The 19900-nt window shown below is 41.2% G+C and overlaps 3 protein-coding genes across 4 annotated transcripts; all 3 read left to right on the top strand.

The window, feature by feature from the left end:
* The first annotated feature begins 20 nt into the window (after nt 1-20).
* On the top strand, nt 21-2777 carry LOC115666235 (uncharacterized). The gene is made up of 4 exons (XM_030588004.2): nt 21-369; nt 1247-1349; nt 2150-2311; nt 2462-2777. Exons 1-4 carry the CDS (start codon nt 89-91, stop codon nt 2603-2605), a joined length of 690 nt encoding a protein of 229 aa, XP_030443864.1. The 5' UTR covers nt 21-88; the 3' UTR covers nt 2606-2777.
* A 4638-nt stretch (nt 2778-7415) lies between these two features.
* LOC115666951 (uncharacterized) lies at nt 7416-11374 on the top strand. 2 transcript variants are annotated; one of them, XM_030588597.2, is made up of 9 exons: nt 7416-7561; nt 7896-8025; nt 8722-8802; nt 8891-8979; nt 9091-9165; nt 9971-10032; nt 10115-10174; nt 10348-10533; nt 11039-11374. In XM_030588597.2, exons 2-9 carry the CDS (start codon nt 7903-7905, stop codon nt 11113-11115), a joined length of 753 nt encoding a protein of 250 aa, XP_030444457.1. In that variant the 5' UTR covers nt 7416-7561; nt 7896-7902; the 3' UTR covers nt 11116-11374. The 2 variants fall into 2 exon arrangements, with proteins under 2 accessions (XP_030444457.1, XP_030444462.1); XM_030588602.2 differs by having other exon boundaries at nt 7542-7561; nt 7900-8025.
* A 2476-nt stretch (nt 11375-13850) lies between these two features.
* Nucleotides 13851-18823, top strand: LOC115666114 (probable 26S proteasome non-ATPase regulatory subunit 3). The gene is made up of 9 exons (XM_056308612.1): nt 13851-13868; nt 13930-14053; nt 14134-14324; nt 15694-15831; nt 15902-16038; nt 16512-16566; nt 16644-16754; nt 17054-17293; nt 17927-18823. Exons 2-9 carry the CDS (start codon nt 13975-13977, stop codon nt 18437-18439), a joined length of 1464 nt encoding a protein of 487 aa, XP_056164587.1. The 5' UTR covers nt 13851-13868; nt 13930-13974; the 3' UTR covers nt 18440-18823.
* The last annotated feature ends 1077 nt before the right edge of the window (nt 18824-19900 follow it).

The following is a 19900-nucleotide window of genomic DNA, read 5'->3' as shown; positions in this document are numbered from 1 at the left end:
CAAAGTTGGTGGCAGTGGAATAAGCATAGATTCCACAGAAAACGCCACTGTCTCCACTCGCACCAGAAAACGATCCCAGAAAAAAGCCATGGCGACGACGCCGAGCGCTCTCTGTTCCTTCCTCTTCGCCGTCGCCGTCGCCGTCGCCTTCGCCTTCGCGGCGTCGGGCGTGGCCGCGCAGTCCCTGCCGCCGCCGAGGCGAGACGGCTTCGTGTACACCGACGGCCGGGTCGACTCGGACACCGTCGTCGTCGAGGCGTTCCTGGACCCGGTCTGCCCCGACAGCAGAGACGCCTGGCCTCCGCTCAAGCAGGCGCTCCGGTACTACGGCCCTCGCGTCTGGCTCGTCGTTCACTTGCTCCCCTTACCGTGCGTGAGCGTCGCTCCTCTTTAGCTTCCGCTTTACGTTTGGCTCTACCTCATTCGTCGCTAGTTCTAGTCTCGTCGTGCTCGAGAAGGTCGATCTTGATTGACCGATGACTTTGAATATCGCGCAAGCACCGAGAATTACTGTGTTTCAACCTGATCGGATCACAACTTGCATCATCTCTAAAAATGGCTGGTTGTTTCGTTGTCCTTAGTTTTTTTTTTTTTTTTGGGTGTTTACTTTGTTTTGGGAACTGCTCTGACATTTGGATTTTACTGGTCTCTCGCACTGAAAGCCAAAAAGCAAATTCATGTCGAGGTTCTTAAATTCTACCCGGGAGGGGCGTTCAATTTGAATCTGTGCTTTACATTTTGTGTTTGGGTGGCCCAGAATGAAGGGAAGTTTTCTGACACATTGCCTTCATTAATGGGGTCAGTGAATTCGCAGTGCATGCATCGTTCCAGTAAAACCAAAGGAAGTACCAAGATTGGCCAGGCTTAGAAGCCTCCAATCGCAGTCTTGTTACTGGCCACCAGTCTGTCATGAAAGCGAAAGTTCTCGAGCAAAAAATATAAACGAACAAATAAAAATAAAGAAAGATAGCAGAAGTTTGTGGTCTGCACCATCCGTTCTGTGTTCATGAATTCCGGAGGAATTGACCTTGATCATGCCTCCGATTCAGGAAAACCGACTGGAATCTGTAATGTCTTACCATTAATCAGTAATAGCGATATTAGGTGGGAATCTATAAGTTCACCTGTTTCTCCCTGTTATGCATTTATGGACCAAGTATGATATACAACAGTGATTTGATAGCGGTTGAATAATTGATATATTAAAATGCTTGATGACATTTGGTTTTATTTTTTGTGCTTGCAGTTACCACGACAATGCATATGTAGCATCTCGTGCTTTGCACATCGTAAACGCGTTGAATACTTCTGCTACATTCCATTTGCTGGAGATGTTTTTCATGCAGCAGGTTGGTATTACTCACACTATTGCCTTGGCTATCCATTAGGGGAAGCTCTGCTCTTCCTTTGCTTTGCGGGGACGAGAAACCCCATTTTTTAGTTATTTAACTGTGCATCATCGTCTAGTCATTCTTATTGCACTTATTCCACGATCAATGCATTGAGTTTGATTGACACTATTTGCAATTTATGGACTTCGCTCCTTGAAGTAGCTTTAGTAGAACAACTTATTCCCGTTGTATGCGTTGGACGTACCGCTGTCAAAACTCTAAAGTCAGGCTTCAAGATCCTTATGGTGCTGTTGGACTCTTGGACTTTGTTTCCCTAAACCTATCTTGCTACAATTCTGGGTTTCTGCAGAGATTTAGTGAGTTCCTATTATGCTGATCGAATGGTTCCTTTGACGAGAGTTGAGGTTAGATTAGAGAACGATGTTACTGCGGAAGTCTCATGGTGTACATGTAAGTCAACAAGAACTGAAGAGGAGAAGATCATTAGATGCATAACTATGGCATCTAGCAAGTTCTACCCACCACATGACTTTTATGATTCATTTTCCATCATGTGTTCATCTGGCAGATCTAATGGTGCATAATTCCTTCTTCAGTTCTGCCTCTTCAAATACACCTGTTCTGCACTCACTATCTTTGTCGTGAGCCTGATTGAATCACGTGCGTGAGAGAAGTCAAAAAGCAGTAGTTGATGATGTTGCTGCCGATAAATGCATCATGCTTCGATGCAGTAAGCACAAAGAGTGCTTCCCTACATAACATGACATTGACTGAATTTCGTCCATACAATCAAACAGGGAAGATTCTACAATGACCAGACAAAGGACATGTCAAGGGCTGCTATTGTGAATTCTATTGTGAAATTTGCCGCACAAGCGGTTGGGAACTCCTACTACTCTAGCATTGCAGCAGGCTTCAACGACCGGCAAACTGATCTCAAAACAAGGGTATCTTTCAAGGTAAGAACAGACCAACCACCTTTTCTTTTGCTGTTAATAACCAAAATTTTAGCCTAACAAGACAACTCGCGTTATCTTTGAAAGATTCGTGTTTATTATCTTGGGTTCATCATTTCCTGATATGTTTCCATTGATGCTTTGGCCGTGCAGTATAGTACTTCAAAAGGAGTGTATGCAACTCCGTCATTCTTCCTAAACGGATTCTTACTGCCCGATGGTGGCTCCCCTATAGATTACGAGGGATGGAGGAGCTTTATCGATCCACTGATTGCTGCACAGGGACAAAGGAAATAGGAAACCATTCCCTTTTCGGAGTGAAAAAAGTATTACACACTACGTCTTACATTCCTCGATGTGCATTGAGTTCTGTTTCTGCAGAGAAGCAGAGCTTCCGGTATCTCTCTGCTGTATGCAGTCCATCTATCTGACTAAGTGAATAAATCGCCGGGTAAAATTCTGGTTATCACACTCCGACTTGCGAGATATCTTACTAACATAGACAGGTCCTTAGTAACAAGTGTCGTATTACTAGATAACAAGTGTCCTTAGGCATTGATAAGAAAGCTAATTCAAGTAGTGAAAAAGTCACATTTCCAATCATATCTTATAAGCTTCGACCAAAAAAACAAGCTCATGTCTTTATAAGCGGACTGTTTTGCACCTTGGAGCCAATGCTGGTCTTTGGCTCTGTGCAACTGCGCATAGATGGACTACGAGCACCGATTTGGGAGGCAGAAAAGGTAGAACATTGCATGAAAATCTGTCGAAGAATTTAGGATGATGGACTTCATGTTTTGATGGGTAAATTTATTGTGGGACTTATCATTTCAATGCCTTCCAATTTTCGTCTCTAAAGTGTAGAAGGGCCCATGTATCAGAAAGGGTGTTGAAATCGCATGCGTGTGCAAACTGTACATGTGAGTTCCACATGGACGATGGAGCAAAAAGCTGGAGTTTGTTTGGGTCCCGTGGACAAAAGGTTCTTTGAAAAAGAGTCGATCCTATTTGAACGGAAACGTGACCACTTGTGGTATCTAAATTGGCCCAGTCATATTCGCGCAAGAAAGCAAGGTCACTGCTGCTTTGTGTCAGGATTGGGTAGATAGGAACACCATGAGCCAGCTTTTGTACACCTGTTTTCGGAAAATTATTTTTTAATTATCTGGTATTTGAATAAAGAAAAGCTAACCGATTTACCAAAAACATTCTGAAAACAATAAGTTTAATTTAGGGGAGAACGACTTTCGCTTTTAGTAAAAAAGAAATCACTTTTTTTAAAGTATCAAACAAATGAAAATATTTTCGTGTAACATATTTTCTTTTATCATCAAGTTTTTAGTGAAATAAACAGACTCAATTGTAGATTACGAAGTATCACCAAAAATTGACCTCCTTACAATTGAGAGATTGCACAGAATATGAATCAAATCCGGAAGCTGGTTCCTCTCCTTCGTATTACCAAGAGAAAATGAGTTCTCTTGAATCAAGTTGATATTTTTTAAGTGAAAGTAATCATAGCGTGTGTCCCAAAGATGGGGTTCTAGATTCAAAATTCAATTGTTGCGGCGGTCTTAGTGTTTTTTTTTTTCAAAGCGTTAGACTCGGTTAGTTTTACGAAAAATAATTTAAAAAAAAATATTTTTTGGATTTTTTGACGTTTGATTTATAGAAAATAAATTAGTCAAGGAAAATATTTTCCATCAATTGATAAAACACCTTCAAAAGTGGGGAAAATATTTTTCGCTTTTCAGAATCCATATCTTATTTCACCTCATTTTCTTTCACCAAACACATTTTCCTTTTATTTTTATTTTCATTTTTTCTTGGGAAAATTTCAAATCAGTATCAAAAGTGGGATCATTTTCTCAAAAAAGGGTTCAAAGTGAACATAGTGTCAAATAAGGGCCCGAAGTGCCCAATCAGTTTTAATAAGGGCTCAAAGTGCCCAATTAGTCTCAAGTAAAGACATGGGTTCGCCGGTCGGTCAAATGCTCACCGTCCAGCGATCACGTTACTGTTCTGGCGATCGGAACAAGAATAGTTTCGTCTTTTTCTTTTTTTTTTCTTTTTCTGTTTTTTTCTTTTCCTTTTCCTTTTCCTTTTCCTTTTCCTTTTCTATTTTTTTTTTCTGTTCCCTCCGCCGGCCATAGTCGAGGCCGACGGAGGCTGCCCTCGTCGGCGTCGGGCGAGGGTCGCCTAGCCCAGTGGAGGGCCGACCTCATCGGCGTTGGGCGAGGGCGAGGGCGAGGGCGGCCCTCACCAGATCTGGCAAGGGTCGCCCTTGCTCGCCCAGCCCAGTCGAGGGCCGCCCTTGCCCTTGCCCTCGCCCTCGCCCGACGCCAGCGAGGGCTACCCTCGACTAGGTTGGGCGGGCGAGGCGACCATCGCCAGATCCGGTGAGGGCAACCTCCGTCGGCCCCGGCTATGGCGGTAGAGGAAAGAGAGGAAAAAAAACATAAAAGGAAAAGGAAAAGAAAAAAACAGAAAAAGGAAAAAAAAGAAAAAATTTAAAAAGAAAAAAACGAAACTGACTTTGTTCCGGTCGCCGGAACAAAAAACGTGATCACCGACCGGTGAGCATTTGACCGGCCGGCGACGCTATGCCCTTACTTAAGACTAATTGAGCACTTCGGATCTTTATTTGAGACTGGTTGGACTCTTTAGACCCTTATTTGACACTATGTCAACTTGGGATTTTTTTTTGAGAAAAAGACCCTACTTGGGGTCCTTGATTGGAATTTCCCTTTTTTTCTTTCATTTTTTTATTTTTTAAAATCAAGTTTTTAATTATTTTTTATTTTCTTTCTTTTTCCTTTTTCTTCTTTCTAGGCCGGTCGTCAACCACGGCGGCGCCGGAGAAGAGGGGAAAAAAGAAATAAAAGAAAAAGAAAAAGAATAAATAATTAAAATCGATTTTAAAAAATAAAAAATTATTAAAAGTAGTGCATGGAGGAAAATCAAATCAAATTTTCCATACCAAATGGAGGAAAATATTTTTCGAGATTTTTTCAAATTTCAATCGAATACTGGAAAATTGTGCCATTTTCCTGGAAAATGGTTTCTTGAAAAATATTTTTCATAAATGCCACATTTTCCGCGAGGAAATTAAGGCTGCGAATAATAACCATTATGTTTCTATTTTTCTACTATAGAAATAAGTTTAGAACAGAAATTCGTTTGGTAACGCAATTTCATTTTTCAATTTCTGGAACAAATTTTGATTTCAGAAATTGGTTTGGAACAGAAATGAGAAGCACAAATTTTCTTTTTTTTTTTTAATTTCTGGAACAAAAATGAGAAATTCTTCTCATCGTTCGCTCTCGCTATTAGCCGGTTGCCCACCTATCATCCATTGCCGCCCACTTGTCAGCCGCCGCTTCCCGTCGTCTCTGGCCAACGGCCATCGTCTCCTGTCGCCGGCTGCCCTCCTCTCGTCGCCGCCCCCCTCCCGTTGCCGGTCATTGCCCGCCTCTTGTCGCTGCCTGATGTTGATTGACTTCAGCCACCGTCCTCCGCAGTGGCCGCATCTTTGTCCACCGTCGCCTCCCCCACCATTCGCCGCTTGTTGTTCGCTGCCACCGTTCGCCCTCCTCTTGCCGCCGCCCCCCTTTCGCTGCTGCTTGATGTCGGCCACTTCCAGCCGTCGTCCTCTACACTGGCCATGTCTTCGTCCACCATCGCCTCCCCCCATCGTTCGCCGCCTGCTGTTTGTTGCCACTGTCCACCCTCCTCCTGCCGCCATCCTCCTCACCGACCGCGTCTTCGTCCAGCGTTGCCTCCCTCCATCGTTCGCCGCTCACCGTTCACTGCCACCGTCCGCCCTTCTCCTGCCACCGTCGCCCGCCTCCCGTTGCTGCCTGACGCTGACAACCTCTAGCCACTGTCCTCCACACTGGCCGCGTCTTCGTCCACCGTCGCCTCCCCCAACCGTTCGTTGCCCATCGTTCGCTACCACCGTCCGCCCTCCTGCTGCTGCCGCCCCCCTCCCGCCATCGACTGCCTCCAGCCGCCGTCCTCTGCACTGGCCGCCACCTCCCCTCGCCGTCCGTCGCTCGTCATTCGTCGCCACCATCTCGCTGCCGCTGTCACCGCCGGCCGCTATCCGCCCACCGTCCACTCAATGGTCATTCGAGAGAGAGAAATTTTGTGCCGTTATCAAACAAATTTTTGTTTTGGGAACAGAAATTTTGTGTCGTTGATAGCGTGTTTTTAACGAGAAAGCTACGTCCAAGACGATAAATATCGATTTATGGCAATGTTTGTTTGAAGCAGATAGTTTATCGATTCGCATTTTAATGATTAAGAAAATATTTTCTTTAAAATGATGCTTATATTTCTTATAAAGATAAATGAACGAAAAATATTTTTTTTGTCAACGAAAATATTTAGACAGAAATAGTTATTGATAAATAGTTTTAAGCTACGCAAACTATACGGAGCCTTATCCACTATTATTATTTGTCGCCTTTCGATCTTACACTACTACACCTTCGATGTTTCAAGTTTGAAACGAGTTATCATAGTCGCATTTCTCCGTTGCATCCCCATCTACAACTCTTTCAATAACTTGTTCAAAGCGAGCACAAACTCTAATCTAAAAAATGGTAACCTAATTTATTCGCATCGAAAAGACAAACTCAATTTACTCTTTTGAAAGTCGACCCACCGATTCAATTAAATTACGAAAAGAAGAGAGAACGAACCGTGTCTCCGATTTTCTACCTTAAGAAAAATCGGCTAGGAAATTCGTCGATAAACTATTTTCGATTTTTTTATACCGCGAAAATTATAAAATACCAAAATATTCGTCTCATTCGTGTTCAAATCAGATCAATAAAAAAGAAGAAGAAGAAAAACATTAGAAACCCCATGAGAAATTCATAATGCTTCAACACAAATTGTGGAAATGGAAAATAAACAGCGCATGACAAATTTTTGTTTTCCACAAAAATCGAAGAGATCGAGGATAACTATTTTACTCAGCTCCCCCGAAATTAAAAATAGCCATTTCGATCCCCGGATTTAAGCGATTTTTGAGGGTGGGGTGGGTGGAAAAATAGCATTTTTCTTCGAGGGCAGATATCGCCGAGTCCCGTGTGCATACGTGTAGGTAACTTCGGTCGCCTCCTATATAAAGCTCGGGCACTCCCTCCGCGAGCGGCTTAGGGCGTAAAGAGAAGAAACAAGCCGTTGAAGAGGGCTCTCTCTCTCTATCCGTGCACCAAAAACAAACCTCTATCCGTGCGAGAGGTATGGCTTCGATCTCCGTCGCGCCTCCCTCGATTTGCTGTCTCGATCCCTAGCTTCTTCCTCCTCCTCCTCCTCCTCCGTCGTAGTCGTCGCCGTCGTCGCGATGTTCTTCCGGGGGGCCGTCGCGGCTTCGAAATCGGCGGCCGACGGCTTTTGAGAGGCGGCGGTGCTCCGTCGAGCTCGGTTTCGTGCGCAGATCGAGGGTTTCTCGGCTGCGATTTCGGGATGTTTGGTTTTATTGAGGTTTCGTTTTCGTTTTCGTTCTCGTTCTCGTTTTCGTGTTTTTTTTTTTGATGTGTTTTTTTTTTTGGGGGGGGGGGGGGGATGGTGACAGAAGAAAGATGGATCGTTACCAGAGAGTGGAGAAACCAAAGGCGGACACGCCGATTGACGAGAATGAGATTCGTATCACCAGCCAGGGCAGGATGCGGAGCTACATCACCTACGCCATGGGCCTGCTCCAGGTAACTTGTGGTTTTTTTCCTGCTCTTTTTTTCTTCTTTTTTTTGTGAGCTTTGAAGGTGATGGGTTCTCCCTGTTTGAAACCATTTCTTGGGGTTCCTGCTTCGAGATTTGCGGTATTAGCGGCATTTTGACGTGTTGGCGCTGGCGCTTAATGTGCTTGTGTGAGATTATGTTCCGTGTGCGCTGATTAGGTAATATGCGCTTAGGTGAATGTGATGCATGTGGGTATTCTGATAATGTATTAGGTTAGTTTCTGAAGTTGCATGCGACAATAACGTTTAGGATGTCCAAAGATGTTGTTGTGCACTATTTATGAAGTACGAGCGCAAGGGAGGAAGTAGGGGGAACATTTTGTTCTAGTTAAAAGCATCAGTACAAGAATTATATTTCTAAGCTAGCTGTTAACGTCGTGTTTCGATGTGTTGATGGAGGCTTCGCTGATAGTTTAACGTTCTTCACTGTCTATGAAGATCTGTGTAAGTTATGCTGAGGAAAAAATCTGTGTAGTTATGTTAGCGCGATTTCGTATGGGCATCCTTTTGTAATGGCCAGGCATTGAAATCATTTTTCTGTGTGACCATTAAGTTCATGTTCTAACGTCACTGTTGGTAATACGAATTCAAACTATCATTTTATAGGCCATCGTGCGATATATTTTATTTCAATTGGTTTATCTTTTGCATTGTGTTGTCTAGGAGAAAGGTTCAAATGAAATTGTCTTTAAGGCAATGGGAAGAGCTATTAACAAGACTGTTACTATAGTGGAGCTTATCAAGGTATGTGTTTGGCTAGGTGTTCCCTTAAATGTACCTCTCTTATTCTATTATTGAGATAAGATTGTTCCTTGTGACAATTTGTGTGCAGAGGAGAATTGTGGGTCTTCATCAAATAACCACTATTGGATCCACAGATATAACGGATACCTGGGAACCCCTCGAGGAAGGACTCCTCCCGTAAGATCACTATCGATTTGAAAATGAGAGAGTCGTATTTTTTAGTTTTTACACCGGTTATGACCTGCGTGTTCACATTTTATCTATGGGTGTTCTTGGTTGTTTGTGTAGATTGGAGACTACAAGGCATGTGTCGATGATTACAATAACCCTGTCAAAGAACGAATTGGATACTTCATCTGTTGGGTGAGTCTGAATCCATTGTGCTTTGATTGATTTTATCGCATTACTGTCAGTAATGAAACTCTATAAGTGTGCATATTGGTTTGTTCTTTTTTGTGAACTTTCTTGTACAATATTTACTAAGGCTACTACTCTTGTAAAGTTCATTCTATTAAAGCCTATGTGAGCATTGGTAATTTCTGAAATGCAAGCACAGGACTGTGATCTGATCAACATCTTTTGTGGGTTTTCTTGTTCTGTTTTTCCCCCCTGATCTCGTTATATCATGCGAGAGAGATATCTGAGGTTTGAGGATGCATTAAATAGTTCAAACGCTCTGTGTAGGAATGTTTGAGAATTAATGGTTAAGCCCAGCGCTCTAATAGAACTTATTTGTTTGATTACGGAGTTTCCGTATTTCAAGATATTATAATTGTTACTTAGTTGGTATACAAAGTTAATTTTCACTTTGACGGCGAGTTCTGCTTCATGAATGTAATTTTCCCTTTCCGTCGAGGGATTGGATTGTCATTGTGTCTAAAGAAGTTACTGTGACATTTTGGAATACGATGGATAATCTCTTTGAAGTAACCTCAGCTCATAATTTCTTTATGATGAAGATGCTCTCGTTCTCTTTGGATATAGCTGAAAGGAGCTTTTCCCCTTCTAGTGTTACACTATATGTCTTGGCTACTTATTTCATTAAAAGCATGCTGTTAGCAATTTCTTGAAAGGTCTTTGCTTAGTCAGAGAATTTACTCCTTGAAATGGAATTTTCATCTGCTGTATCTGCCATATCTCATTAGCCCCCGGATGCTGTTTAATTCAGGTATCAGCCTCCATTACCTGCAGAACAAGTGAAGGCCTTGGGTGAATTTGAAAATGAAGGAGGTTATTTGATACTTAATGATGTAGATTGTCGATACTTTTTTGCTCATTACAATCATTTAAAAATTATTTTTCTCAACTGCAGAGGGCTATCCAAATGGTCGAGAAAGGGTCATCAGTGGTAGAGGAAGGCCAAGGGGTAGAGGTAAATATAGTTTTTCTGTGATCGTGTACCTCTTAGCAGATTTTGACTAGTTTTTGAAGCAATCTCTTCTCGTTATTTACTGAAATCTACCTAAATATCTGGTATTCTTGAAGGTGTTTTCACTCTGTGTGGTTGGAAATCTATGATGTGAATAGTTGTGCTGTCATTTTTAGGTAATGGTTTCATGAATGCTGATTATGATGATGGGGGTTGGGAACACAACCGAGGATATGCTAGAGGCAGGGGTCGAGGAAGAGGCCGTGGTTTCCGTGGACGTGGAAGAGGAGGATATAATGGACCTCCGGCTGATATACAGCAAGATGGCGGATATTATCAGGAGCAGCCTGCTCGAGGCCGCGGTATAATTTTAATTTATTTGCTCCCTTAAGTGCTCTTCATCAGTTGACATTGTGTGAAGACTTGTTTCATTGCACTGTAAATTGTGTTTCTTAGGAACATACTGTGATAAGCGGTTGTTAGTGACTTTGTTTGGTTGCTGGAGTTGGTTGGCATTAGATATCTTGCATATTCTAAATTATAAAAGATTCAAACTTATAACTTTGGGAATATGATATGTTTCGTGTAAATTGTTTCATATTGAGACATATCTTTCCATATATTCCTTTTTCCTCATCACAGTCCTCAAAATTTGGAAAAAATGAAGACTGCAGAAAGATGCACTGTTACTCAGTTCTGTTGGGGTTTACTGGTTCCATTGGGTTGTTTAATTGATTGTCACGCTGTTTCTTTTGCAAGGCCTCCTGTGAAATTTTTAACACGCGCAAGTTAAGGTTAAGTGGGAGATCTATATTCTGTCTATTATGGATGTGAGTCTTGACACTCCTGCATTATGCTTTGTGATAGGTCGTGGTCGTGGCAGGGGGACTCGTGGAAGGGGGCGTGGCTTCAGATCAAATCGACCAATCCAAGCAGCTGCCTAAAGGTGTTCGATGTCTCTCTTGGAAGTTAGGAGCAAGGGTGGATGCCTACTCTATCTCTATGTTTATCATCTTCTAGGGTTTTTTTTTCCCATCAACAAATGTAGGATGTCGCTGTGTAACTGTTTCGGACACACTCGTAACTTAGAACTCACCCAAGCTTCCTTTGTTTTTACCCCCTTTTTTCCGCCGAAGTGTTAGGTTATATGGTGAGCATTATTGTTTTTTCCCATCTTTATTTATCAGTGGCACATTCTTTTAATTGATTCTTGCTTTTTTTAAGAAGAAAATTTGTTACAAGGAAGTGTTGGGAGCATTGGGAGTTCCTTCTTCCTTCGTACCTGCATGTTTTGGTATCTTTAATTTCCTGTGAAGCACATGGAATGCGGGTGGTGAATGTTGAGTCATCTTTTACAATCTGATCATGGGGTTGTTTCTGTTTTCCTTTCCAAATTTGAAATGAGCAGAAGCCAAGTAAGTTAGCTGCACTCTGATTTGATTTTTTCAAAGCGTGAGTTACTAGAGTGAATAGGCAACTTGAGCTCAATGGGGCCCTATATTTTGGGATTGGAATATGACTTGGTGGAGTGCTCGATATGCTTGGATGTCATTTTAAGTTTCGATCACATTGGTGGAAACTGACATATTACAGAGCAGTCGGGCCTGCACTCAATCTGAAATTTGTGTTCTTGAAACTTGATGAGAGGGCATGTTCATTGGGCGATGTGCCCTTGCTCATGAAACTCGATGTAGTGCATGTTTGAAGTGTTTGAGTGACAATGTGCAGAAAATTAGCATGCACTGCTTTTGCGATTGAAAGTGAGTATTTTCTTTTATAGGTAAGTAAATTTTCTTTGGTTGAATATAGGTGAGGAATTGACGTGCAGGATTTTCTTCATTTTTATATGTAGGAAATCCATGTGTTCCAATCAACTATGCTATTGAGTGAAATTGAATGTTTCAATAGCTCCGCAACTGAATAAAAATTTTTGGGGATGTAATCGTACATTGGGAAACATAATTGAATTAATTGACATTGGAGGAAAGTGCTTGGGGAATTCGTGGCATCTTCAGTATATTCGCCCGCGTTTCGCATTGGTTTTGATAGGAAGCTCTTTTTTTATTTTTTAAAATTTATGTTTATCAAGATTGCTTCTCTCCTCTTGTACATTCAGCTTATATGCAAACAGTATTCTCAGATTTATGTTAGTGACAACTGACAATAATCATAAAATTGTAAGAGAAATATCATTCAAAAAATATATATCATTTGGAAGATTATTAAATACAACGAGATCAGTTGCGTTACATGTAGTTTTCGAATTGAATTTATCTGGAACAATTTCTATTTAATTTTACTCGATCGTTCGATCATTTATTTTTTTTAAGTAATTATTATCCAAGTAATATTAACTCTATTTTATACATGGATGGCATTGAGGTAATTTTACTTTCTACTTTGTATTATACCGTAAGTGATAAAGTCAAATGTCCTCTTCGTATGGTTCAATAGATACGTGAATGTATATTTCCTTGTAAGTATCGTATTACCTATCATGCATAAGAGAGTCAATCTTACGTGAACTATATATAAGTCTCGTAGAGCTAATTTTACTATTAGTGATATCTATAACTATGTTAAAGATTTGAGAATTTCTCTTCATCCTTATTGGTCAATTTACTACATTTTATCAATTTTCTCTAAACTTTCACTTTTTTTCTGGAAAAGCTCTTAAATTTTCACTTGAAAAAGACAAAAAACTCCATTCATTAACATGTGATGCATTTAACGTGCAAAAGTCGCTTTTAGTATTATATATTAGATTATCCTTGTGCTAAAAATCACGCCTTTGCCACGATAGGGTGAGCAATAGGTGAATTGAGGTTGCATTGAGCCCAAAAGATTGAATCTAATTTCTCACCATTGTCTAGACTCATTAATAACTTGAAAAAACACCTCGGAATGTTTTTGGCCGGCACGAGCCAAATAGGTGAAGCATTGGGGTTGGTCCTGCCTTAGAACGTGCTTACAAAAGCTAGCCATTTGTCCTTCAAATGTCATAGGCAGGCTTATTGAACCGTTAGATCCGTGGTGACCTTTAGCCATAGCCACCCATGACGGTCACAACCCACCCACCTAAATGCACACACCACAAAAGTTCTAAATTTAATTTTTCTTAACAGAATTAATCCGAGCGTTGAAGGCAGAAGCAGTACTAAAATGCCGCGGAACATGGATGGAAAAGTAATTCAATACTTTTTTTCGAATTAAAAAAAAAACCGCATTTTAGGTTTAAAAAATTGCGAAAGAGTTCTAAATTATTCCATAGCTAATTTGAAAGGCCGTAGATATTCAACATTAACAAGTATTAACTTCAATCCGCACGAGGAAAACAGAGGAGCAAAAAACCAAAGATCGCTTTCATTTTCTCGCACAATTTCCTCCAAATCCAGCAAAACGAAATCAGAAAAAAAAAATTCAAGTCTCATTAACCCTTAAATTCTCTCCATTTATTCTTTTATTTTTCGGTCCGCTCCGTCCGACCCAAGCCAAGCCAAGCCATTTTTTATATATATTAAATTATCAAAAAGAACGAAAAAAAGGGAGGAGAAAACTGACTTGCAGAGAAAGAAAGGAAGTGCGAGCGAGACTGATAACATTGCTGCTCCCGAGAGGCCAAAAACCGAAGCTTGGAACCCTAGATTTCCGCTCTCCCCCCATCTCCCTCGCCAGATTCGTAAGCGCGAAGGCCTTCGTCTGTTCTTCGATTCGATCGATCTCGATTGATTTCTCTCCCCTCTCTCTTCCTCTTTCAGGGGCGGATCGAATTTGTCTTTGCGGCCGTCGCGAGCTCCGCCGAGATGACGCAGGACGTCGAAATGAAGGACCACCCGACGCCGTCGCACTCCGTCTCTTCGGCCGTGCCCTCGACCCTGCAGCGTAAGGTCCCCCCTTTTTTAGTTTGGTGTTCGATTGGGAGGGGCTTTTTCCTTCGTGTCCTTAACTTGCGGGGGGAACAGATTTGAAGGAGATCGCTTCGCTGATCGAGACTGGCTCCTACGCCAAGGAGGTCCGCCGAATCGCTCGCGCCGTGCGCCTCACGATCGCTTTCCGCAAGAAGCTGACCGCGCCGGTGCTCACCGCGTTCCTCGATTATGCCCTGGGGCCGGGTTCTGAAGCACGGTCCCGGTTGTCTGTCTATCTCCCCAAGGTACGATTTTGGTGGATTCTCGGTTTTATTGAACTGTCCTGAACTCATGCCACTTTAGCTTAAAGCTTAGCTTTTCTGGAGTTTTGTTTGATTTTGAAATATTTGCTCGGGTTGCTGTTCCATGAGGTAGGCGGGTTAGGTATGGGAAAGTGTTGTCTTTTTTGCGCCATGAAGAAGGTGAATGATTTGGCTCAAAATCTAAGATGTTTCTGGATTCTTAATCTTGCATTTGGTTAACCTATAATGCTCATTACTTTAGCGAAGATTGCTGTGTTGCGGAGGTAGTTGGACTAGGATAACGACGAATTCAAAACCAAAAGAAGAAGGTTTATCAGGAATTGCATTATAAGGTGCTTCGGTCAATTGTTACTGTGACTCATAGATCTTATTTTGACCAAATGCAGTACGTAAGAAGTAGTCCTGATACCAGATATTACTTATAAGGTCCACTGGATCTCTTAGCTGGAGCAGTTGATGTTATTAAAAACACATCTGTGCAAAAGTTGCAGAAAATTGGTTATCCTTTATCAAGTAGTTCACAAGGGTAAAAAATGGCTAGTCGATTTTCCAGAGCTTTCAGAAGACTCTGATTATTACATGGTACTCAGATGACGGTGAATGGTTAAGTTGTTATGTGCTTGAGAGAATTATCCTTTTCTTTAACAACAAATAGAAGTTTACAGTAGGCGCTTACATTGAGTCTTAGGATGATCTTTATTCCTGGTCTGTGCATTTTAAGAGGGAGTGAATGGGTTTTTGCTCCTAAAGCAAATCTCACACAACACTTGCACATAATCTGTCGAAAGACGTAAAGCATTACTTAATTCCATCAGAGTGCTGATTTGGATGATTAGAGATTGTTTCAAGAAAATGAAGTATGTTAATTCGGAGAAAGTTGAGGCTCTAGTCCATTTTGATTGAAGAAAAATGTTATAGACAATAAATTGAAAAGCTGTACAAGTTCTAATGTTGATTTCGCTTCTGATGTTATTATTCTGAGTAATGTTTGCACGAATTAAATCTAGCGATTTAGTTTGTGTGAGTTGTGAGTGTGATAAACTGAAGTACCTTAGGATTGAGATTGGAAGTACCATAGTATTGATATGAAAGTTGTTGTATTTTCTTTGTGAGAGCACCTTTGAATGTCCTCAGCAGTTGATCTGCTTTTCTTTTGGTAGCGGGAGCTGTCAACAGAATAATGCACTGAGCTGTCTTTTGAAACCCATGATTAATTACTCACTTGTTTTTCCAAAATCAATTAGTTGTCAGATTGTGGAAATCCTGTTTCGAAGGAGCAGCGTTGTAGTATGTATAGTAGGTCTTGAAAAGGTGACACAGAATAAGTTTCCTCCTGATATTGGTTTTGTAGGAAGATGAACATGACATGGAAGTCGATACCGCGTCATCGGCTAATCAGGCTCCTGTGAAGCATGTGTTGCCTGAGCTTGAGATCTACTGCTACTTGCTTGTGCTGCTTTTTCTAATTGATCAGAAACGCTACAACGAGGTAGCAATAGCTTCTTCACTGGCCTCATTTCCTTGTACCTGTAAAAGTCCCTTACCATTTATACTTTCAGGCTAAAGCTTGTTCCTCTGCTAGCATCGTTCGGCTGAAGAATTTAAACAGGAGAACCATTGATGTGTTAGCTTCCAGATTGTACTTTTACTACTCGTACTGCTATGAGATTACTGGTGATCTTGCAGAAATTCGGGGGTATGTCAGCTCAATATTTTTAATTATCTGGAATCCTGCCCTCCTCTCTGGGTGGACTTCTGTGCTCACCGCACTGACCTGTGTGTGTATATTTTATGCATCCTTGTCTCGTCATCCTGCTTGGACATAATAATCGGGTATTTCGATTTTTTGGGAGATTCATTATATTTTGGGAAAGTCTAATTTACATGAAGTTTGCATGAATAAAAGTAGATATCTGACTATACCAAAACTCAAAGTAGATTAATTATGTTCACATGAGATACAAGCAGTATATGCCTTCTCTTATTAGCTATACAGACTGTATTTTCTATTTGCATGCATTGTTATGGCATCATATATATAGGCTGATGGGCATCTTGATCAATGATAGATTTTATCAGATGACTAGGGGTTTGTCTGATACCGACAGCAGGAAATATCGAGGAGTGGGTATGTTAATGAGATTTATCCGGTGCGTCTTATGTTTTCAGGAACCTTCTTGCTTTGCATCGAATTGCAACATTGCGCCATGATGAGCTGGGGCAGGTTTGTCGCTGACTTTGTAAATAAGGATGCGATGTTTGGGATGTGGAGACTTACATATGATTTATGTCATGGTACAGGAAACTCTTCTCAACCTATTACTTCGTAACTATCTCCATTACAATCTTTACGATCAGGCAGAGAAGCTGCGTTCTAAGGCACCAAGGTTTGAAGCGCATTCAAACCAGCAGGTACAGAGAGATATCCAGCCATGATGAGAATTTATTTATCTTTCTCTGTCTGTTGCATGTTTTATGGAGATTTTTCGTGAACTTTTCTTTCCATTCATTTGATCAGAGAATCCTGTCTAGGTGCCTATTTTTTAACAAGGGAGTCGTTTTGATTCTGTTTTTACCGGTCGTCTTATGTGACCTATCTATTCTTGTTTTTGCATACTGTCTACTTACTTTGGTCCTTATTTTAGGTAGTGGTGTTGACTAAAAATGCATGTGGCGACTATTGTTTATGATAGAGTTGTTTCCTTCTGCAGTTTTGTCGCTATCTTTTTTACCTTGGGAAAATACGTACAATTCAGTTGGAGTACACCGATGCAAAAGAGGCTCTCCAACAGGCTGCTCGGAAAGCGCCAATTTCAGCTCGAGGATTTCGAATCCAGTGTAACAAGTGGTCTGTTTTAGTCCGTTTGTTGCTTGGTGAAATACCAGAGAGGACTATCTTTATGCAGAAAGGGATGGAAAAGGCTTTGAGGCCGTACTTTGAACTGACCAATGTAAGTATGAGTTTGGCATATCTGGAATCGTACCAATGATCACATTCATCTGCTTTTTTGACTGAACTTATGTTATTGATATAGTCGTATGGCATGTTTCGGTCTTTTTCCTTGGTTGTGAAATACAGAAATATTTGAGTAGAGAGCTAAGAGTATGCTAGCTCAGAACCACATGCCACCTCTGGGCAGTATGGCCTATTAGCAAGTCGCAATAATGTCACTGTTTCTTGCTCTCCTTGTTTTCTAGGATTTGTTCTTGAAAGCATGATAGAAAGAACATGATGAGAACTGTTTTCAGTTGTTATGATATATGGAGAGTGCTTGCCATCAATGGACTGAATTTTTTCAATTTTTAGTTTGCTACTGTAAGCTACTTGTCACTAGACAGAATGAGTGTCTATTATCATTATTGGAAGTTTGAAACAATTGAATAGTATCAGTCTTTCAGGTTCCAATTTCTGAAAGTAACGAAGTTTGGCAGAAAATTGTCATTTTTGTCTTGTTTACTCCCCAAAAGAGACTTCTGTCAAAACTGTTTGAACTAACTTTTTATACAGTTTGCCCGATGAATTTTTTAACTACGTTCTCTTTTACAACAATTACTAAAAGTAGCCTCCTTCCTCACTTATTCAGGCTGTTCGGATTGGTGATCTGGAGCTCTTTAGGGCAGTTGCAGAGAAGTTTGCTGCAACTTTTAACACAGACCGAACCCACAATCTGATTGTACGACTGAGGCATAATGTCATCAGGACTGGTCTACGCAATATTAGCATCTCTTATTCTCGAATCTCTCTTGAGGATGTAGCCAAAAAGCTGCGTCTGGATTCAGCAAACCCTGTGGCAGATGCAGAGAGCATTGTGTCCAAGGCCATCCGCGATGGAGCGATTGATGCCACTTTGGACCACACTAATCGGTGCATGGTATCAAAGGAGACTGGAGACATTTACTCCACAAATGAGCCTCAGATGGCATTTAACTCTCGGATTGCATTTTGTCTCAACATGCACAATGAAGCTGTCAGGGCCTTGCGGTTTCCACCAAACACACATAAGGAGAAGGAGAGTGCAGAGAAGAGGCGCGAGAGGCAGCAGCAGGAGCAGGAGCTTGCCAAGCATATTGCCGAGGAGGAAGATGATGACTTTTGAACAGGATGATGTTTCTTGGTGCTTTTCTGTTGGGGCGAGCTTCATTTATCTGCTCTTGAAGTCTTTAGTTCATGTGGTGATGTGCTTTTGGGAATACTCTCTGTACTCTGCTAGAAACATTGTTCGCATTATGTTCTTTCATTCCTTGAAAGCAGGAGCAAACTATGGTGCGAATACTCGGAGGGAAAGGAGGTAGGAAAAACTAGGTAGCTTGATGGTGGAGCTAGAATGCTTGAATTGGCACTTTATTGGATTCATCACTCTGCGTTACTTTAACAACCTTATGTTCTGTCGTCTTACGTTTTTTTATCGGTTCCTTTTCTTGACAACTTACCAAGACGTTTCTGTATTTTTATGGCATACGTGATTGGAACCTTTTTAATCTTTCTTTTCTCCTGGATGTTTCATCTTTTACGTGCAAGCATGGGCAAGATTGTGTGGCTAGAGGTCTAAATGTTTAGGAGTGAATCTGTCAGATAAGGCTATCATTGTGCTTCCAAAGTTTCCTTGATTGCAAAACAGAGTCGGCATTCACGAAAAAGCATTAAGTAGCAACGATAAAAGAAAAAAGCCGAAGTTAAATGCTACTTCCTCCAATGAAAGGGCATTTTGGAAAGGGATGGAGAATTGGATTTGTGCATGATAAAATTTCATCTCTTCCTTATTTGGGGCCAGAAGGATCAAAATCAATCTTTTACTGCTCAAAGAAATTCCAATTCCCGTCGGTCGATCACGAATGCAAAGTTTATGTCTGGCTGGGCATAATCCTTGTTGATCGATGAGCTAAAAAAGTTTGATTTAACTTGCAAGAATTAAGAGAAAAAAGAGAAGAAAAGAGATGCTCTCAAGTCTCAAGGTGGAAACAACCAGAATCCTTTACGAGCCTAATCCCAACTGGAAAAACACATAAACAACTCATCCATCATCTAAATGCCAAAAATGGGTCATGTGCACTCGGCCAGAATAATTGTGTCTGTAATCTGCATCATATGCATCACAGGACTGTCCATGTGAAGCAGCAAGCGGTGATCTAGGCAAATACATTATTCTATTCTTCAAAAAGAAAATCGAGTATGTGATCTTTATCCCTTCACCTGACAATAACATATGCATTTATTTCAGATAATACGGATGTTCTAACCTTCAGCTCGATTAATCCCGCAAATATACACAATAGCTCCCGCCACATATATTAGGTTAGGCTCCGTCTATAGGGTGACTATTGGGTAACGTGACTTCTCAAGATTAATTCGAGCGAGAGATGTCATGATTTGAATATAAAATTTATCGTGTTTGAACCAAACGCTTTACTATGTGGTTAGACTTTAAAAATTCAATACCTAAAAACAAAACTCATTGTAGTAGCAAGAGGGACTCCGGAAAAAAACAAGAACAATTGGCCCAGTGGCACTTTTGATTTGTTCACGGCTCTTCTTGGGGGAAGATGCATGTGGATTTTGG

This window comes from Syzygium oleosum, unplaced genomic scaffold (genome assembly GCF_021117445.2).
Source record: "Syzygium oleosum isolate NSW1041296 unplaced genomic scaffold, Sole_v2.1 Sole_v2.02, whole genome shotgun sequence".
Taxonomy (NCBI): Eukaryota; Viridiplantae; Streptophyta; class Magnoliopsida; order Myrtales; family Myrtaceae; genus Syzygium; species Syzygium oleosum.
The sequence above is the reverse complement of the archived record's forward strand: the minus strand, read 5'-3'. Positions and strand labels throughout refer to the sequence as shown.